General features: G+C 44.1%; 1 protein-coding gene across 1 annotated transcript in view; it reads left to right on the plus strand.

Moving 5' to 3' along the window:
• EXD2 (exonuclease 3'-5' domain containing 2) overlaps window positions 1–4,616 on the plus strand; it is a 9,734-nt gene extending 5,118 nt beyond the window's left edge. The window contains exons 2-3 of the mRNA XM_014457766.2: window positions 1,828–2,279; window positions 4,599–4,616. Of these exons, the coding sequence (XP_014313252.1) occupies window positions 1,875–2,279; window positions 4,599–4,616 (423 nt within the window). The 5' untranslated portion in view covers window positions 1,828–1,874. The remainder of the gene's footprint in view (window positions 1–1,827; window positions 2,280–4,598) is intronic.
• Window positions 4,617–5,600: the final 984 nt, after the last annotated feature.

Genomic DNA, 5,600 nt, shown 5'->3' on the forward strand with positions numbered 1-5,600 from the left:
AAAAAACCTTTTTTTTTTTTTTAATTAGGGAGGAGAGGCCCATTCTTAAAATAGAAAAAAAAACGTTTTTTTTTTTTGGAAAAATCAAAAGGCCCCAGTAGCATAGTCCTTTGGTTATCCAGGTTTTTATTGTACCTGTTACGTGAATGGTAATGTGTTGTATTTTTTTCTACAACTGGGCAGGGGCAGGAATGTTTTTTACACAGTGTCCCCCCATCACGTGAGCCATGCATTTTCTCATAAAATAAAAAAAAAAACATTCCACTAGCCCATGGTCACAAACTCTCCCACGCCCACATGGCCTCTGGCCCCTTGAGTGTGGCTCTTCCACAAAATACCGACTTTTGTGCATGAGTCACAAAGTTTCCAATCCACTGTATGTGCGTGCCTGCACATGGTATTTTGTGGAAGAGCCACACTCAAGGGGCCAAAGCCGCATGTGCTCACGAGCCACAGTTTGCTGACCACTGCACTAGAAAATAGGAATTTTAAATTATAATTTTACTAGAGGCCCGGTGCACGAAATTTGTGCGGGGGAGGGGGAGGAGGTCCCTCAGCCCAGCCTGTACCCTCTCCAATCTGGGACCTCTCGGGGGATGTCCCTCTCGCAATCCGGGACCACTGGCTCCTAACCACTTGCCTGCCTGCCTGCCTCATCGCCCCTAACTGCCTCTGCTTGCTGACCTGATCGCCCCCTAACTGTTCCCCTGCCCTGATCGCCCCTAACTGCCTCTACCTCGGCCCCCGCCACCTTGGCTTTGCCCGAAAGGATGTCCAGTCTAATTAGCATATTACGCTTTTGTTAGTATAGGTGAGACCACCTTTGTATGTACAGTTCATCATTGACCAAAATGTTGTTATGCAGTAGGTGACTATTTAGCAGGGTGTCTGTGTCCATTTTCTTTCACTTGGCTTGCTTTACTTATGTATATTCTCCTGTCTTGACCCTGTGGACATTCCAATTTGCAACCTCCTCCTGAGCATCTTGGAACTCTCTCAAGGTTCTGTCCTATTCCTTTTGGAGGCCCTTCGTTCCTTTGTACTGCCCTAGCTTACCCTCAATATCTGAGTCTGTTTCTATGGAGAACTACTGAGATTTCTGGTGCAAGAAGATCCATGTTTTCTCAAGCCCGTTTGCTTCATTCTCCCACTACCTACACCTTGCAGAAAAGAAAAAAAATTTCCCCACCAACTTACTAATGATTAGATTTTTATTGAAGCAGAAATTTCCACTCAATTCTTGTTAGAGATTGAAGGTTTAAAGTGCAATCACCTTGAAGAAGGTCCATTAGCAAAAATTTATTCACTAACATATCAGTAAGTGAAAGCCAGAGTATAGCTTAATTCTGTTTTATTTTTTATTATTTTTTAAAATATATTTTTATTGATTTCAGAGAGGAAGAGAGAGATAGAAACATCAATGATGAGAAAGAATCATTGATCAGAAGCCTCCTGCACGACTCATACTGGGGATTGAGCCTGCAACCCAGGCTTGTGCCCTGACCGGGAATCAACCACTGAGCCATGCTGGCTGGGCTAGCTTATTCTGTTTTAATTGATACGATTTTATATGATTAAGAAAGCCCTGGGAAACTGGTAGAGGGCAGGAGGGTTTTCTTAGGAGAGAATGGAGATAGAGATGAAGTAGAGAATGTAAAAAAGTGAAAAAATTAAAATACAACTGTTTCATGTCAAAATTTGTAACAATTTTTTTAGTTTGTGGGCACATGGATTGTAAGTGGAACAACCCCCAAGTTTTAGTGGAAACGTCTTTCCATATAGGCTTAAATTCTGTGTGTAAAATTATTGTTACCATTTGTTTTGCAGACTGTGGGATTAGTGATATGCTTTCCTAAACAGCAGCAAAGTTGAAGATGTCTAGACACTTGGTGGCTTTGACAGTGACCACTCTTCTTGGTGCGGCAGTGGGGGCATTTGTCCTGTGGAAAGGCATCCAGCGCCGGAGGAATAGGAGCAGCCGTGGAGCCTGGCGGCGGCGGCAGCAGCAGCAGCAGCAGCAGCAGCAGCAGCACCAGCTGCAGCAACACCAGCACCAGCAGCAGCAGCAGCAGCAGCAGCAGCAAGCTCCAAGCAGGACCGAGCTGCCCCCGCCAGAAGTGGACCAGTTGCCTTCCAGTGCCCCCAGAGCCTCATGGGAGGAGAGGATCCTGGAAGCAAAGGTGGTCACTGTGTCTCAGGAGGCAGAGTGGGATCAAGTTGAACCCTTGCTTAGGAGTGGGTTAGAAGATATTCCAGTACTTGGAATCGACTGTGAGTGGGTAAGTTAAAAAGCAAAAATAAGACAAATCATGTCTGCTTTTCCAACTAGAGGTTTTGAGTCATCAGGTAAAGGATAAGATTAAAGATTAGCTTGTTCTCAACTTGCTGGTAAGTAGACTAACAGAAGTTGCTTCTCAGGATAAGGGAATGCTCATAATCATAGATTCTGAAGCCAAGCAGATCCATATGAGTTCCAAGTTCACCACTTACCGTTCTGTGAACTTGGACATGCTACTTAAGTAAGTTCAAGCCCCAGTGTACTTTTTTGTAATAGGAATTTAATTGTATCTACCTCACAGGGAATTTCTAAGGGTTCAGATAGCCTCTATAAAGCCTTTAGCACAATTTTAACATATAATAAGTGATCATTAAATACTAGCTACTATTAATATTTTAATAGTATTTTTATAAGGATGCCATGGAGAAGTTCATTAAGGAAGTCTATTAAATGGGAATTATTATACAAATCAGAATTTTAAAAGATAATTTGAAATATTGTTTAGTCTAAGCCAGGTACTATGTCTTTTTGTTTGATCATTTAATTTAATTTAATTTAATTTTATTCTCTTAATAATTCTATGTAGGGAAATGCTATAACTATCCTCACTTTTACAGATAGGAAATTGGGGCATAAAAAGGCCACAAAACTGGTAACTAGCATTGGAGGCCAAGGGCTTTCTTCACCATCTGGTTACTTTTTCTAATGGCTGTTAACTTTAGGGGAGTTGTTGCATGGTTGTGATGATGATAATATGGCACACCTACTCTTCTGTCATTCTGATTCACAGAGTGAACTTTAATCTTGAAACAGAAGATATTACAAAAATATAAATTACTCAGAAGTATCATCTTACTAATTCAGTGTTATACCTTACCAAGAATCTCTGATATTTGTTTTCTGGATATCTAGAATATAGCCAGGAACCAGAAAATGTAATCAAAAGAAGCTTTAAGCAGAATAGTTGCCACAAAATCAGATCAAGGTTGATAGGAGTGCCTACTAGATGTAATACAATGATGACCAAAAAGAGAACACCTGACAGTGTGGGGATATTTTAGTAGTCACACAGGTCCTACACCTTAGCTACCGAGGGTATTTCTTTTATCATCAATAGTAGTAGTTTATACAAATGACCTTGGACCATCAAGAAAGAATTGGAGGCCCTGGCTGGATAGCTTGGTTGGTAAGAGCATTATCCCGATACACCAAGGTTGCGAGTTCGATTCCCTGGTCAGGGCACATACAAGAATCAACCAATGAATGCATAAATAAGTGGAACAACAAGTTGATGTTTCTCTCTCTCTAAAAACATCAATAAATAAAAGAAAGACAGAATTAGGCACTTTTATCTACACTAATAAAAGAGAAAAATGCAAATTAACCATCACTCCGCCACTCCGCTACACCCACCAGCCAATCAGGAGTGAGTATGCAAATTAACCCAACTAAGATGGTGACAGCCACAGAGCTGGAGTGAGCAGGAGGCTTGGGTTGCCCCCGGCGATGGAGGAAGCCAAGCTTCCCACCTGCCCTGGCTGGCCCTGGGCTCCGCTCAAGGCTACAAAGTTTCAATTATAGAAGATAAATAAATCCCAAATACCTGCTTCCAGCCCGCCTTGTCCTCCGCTCAAGGAGGCGCTGAAAAAAGAATAAAAGGAGAGGCTGGGAGCTTGGGTCGCCAGGGGGTGTGGCCAGCCTGAAAACAGCCATCAGCCCCTCACCCAGGCTGGCCAGGCACCCCAGCGGGACCCCCCCACCCTGAAGGGGCTGTGGCCAGCCTGCAAACAGCCCTCAGCCCCTCACCCAGGCTGGCCGCGCCCCCCAGCAGGGACCCTTACCCCATGGGGGTGTGGCCAACCTGCAAACAGCCATCAGCCCCTCACCCAGGCTGGCCAGGCACCCCAGTGGGGACCCCCACCCTGAAGGGGGTGTGGCCAGCCTGAATACGGCCCTCAGCCCCTCACCCAGGCTGGCCAGGCACCCCAGCGGGACCCCCACCCTGATTCGGGACACCCTTCAGAGGCCCCCACCTGTGCACCAGGCCTCTATCCTATATAATAAAAGGGTAATATGCAAATTGACTCTAATAGCAGAACGACTGGGAATGACTGATCACTATGACACACATTGAACACCAGGGGGCAGACGCTCAATGCAGGAGCTGCCCCTGGTGGTCAGTGTGCTCCCACAGGGGGAGCTCTCCTCAGCCACAAGCCAGGCTGATGGCTGCCAGCACAGCGGTGGTGGTGGGAGCCTCTCCCGCCTCCTCAGCAGCGCTAAGGATATCCAACTGCAACTTAGGCCTGCTCCCTGCTAGCAAGTGGACTTCCCCTGAGGGCTCCCGGGCTGTCAGAGGGATGTCTGAATGCCAGCTGGCAGGTGGACATCCTCCGAGGGTTCCCAGACTGTGAGAGGGCACAGGCTGGGCTGAGGGACCTCCCCGAGTGTACAAATTTTTGTGCACCGGACCTCTAGTTTTATATAAGAAATGATATCCTTTTAGAAATATTTACACCAACAGTAGAAGAAAACATTAGTAAACAGTGAGCTTTAGTAGATTAGGAAAATTCACATTTGTCAAATACCTTGATTATTCTAACTAAATGAAGTATAAGCATAGTAACAACTGGATATTCTGAAGTGAATAGTTACTAACAACCATTGACTTAATAATAATAGGGTTTGCCCTAACTGGTTTGGCTCAGTGGAGAGAGTGTCAGCCTGCGGACTGAAGGGACCCAGGTTCTATTCCAGTCAGGGGCATGTACCTTGGTTGTGGGCACATCCCCAGTCGGGGGTGTGCAGGAGGCAGCTGCTCAATGTTTCTCTCTCATCGATGTTTCTAACTCTCTGTCCCTCTCTCTTCCTCTCTGTAAAAAATCAATAAAATATATTTAAATAATAATAATAATAATAATAATAATAGGGTTTAATTATAGCAGAGGCATGGAAAAGTTAAAGTGGCAAATAATACAAAACCCACTTCATTTTGGCTCTTGATATGTATTAATTTCATGCTCGATGCCACCTCTCCCTTGAGGACTGATTGCATTTCTCCGATTGCTGCCACTGAAAAACTTTATGAAAAAGTCATCCATCCTTGTTCACCTTTCTTCCATTTCTGTTGCCCTTTCTCTTTCATTTACTTTGGTGCATTTGTTTAGTTACTGTTTTTGCTCTTGTTTTACAGTCAGTAGTTGTTTAGATTTACCAAAGAATTTACCTTTTTTTAGTTTTAGTTTGTCTTTTTAAAAAAATTATTGATTTTGAGAGAGAGAGAGAGAGAGAGAGAGAGAGAGAAACAGAAGCATCGATTTGT

Source organism: Myotis lucifugus, unplaced genomic scaffold (genome assembly GCF_000147115.1).
Source record: "Myotis lucifugus unplaced genomic scaffold, Myoluc2.0 scaffold_85, whole genome shotgun sequence".
In the NCBI taxonomy this organism is placed as follows: Eukaryota; Metazoa; Chordata; class Mammalia; order Chiroptera; family Vespertilionidae; genus Myotis; species Myotis lucifugus.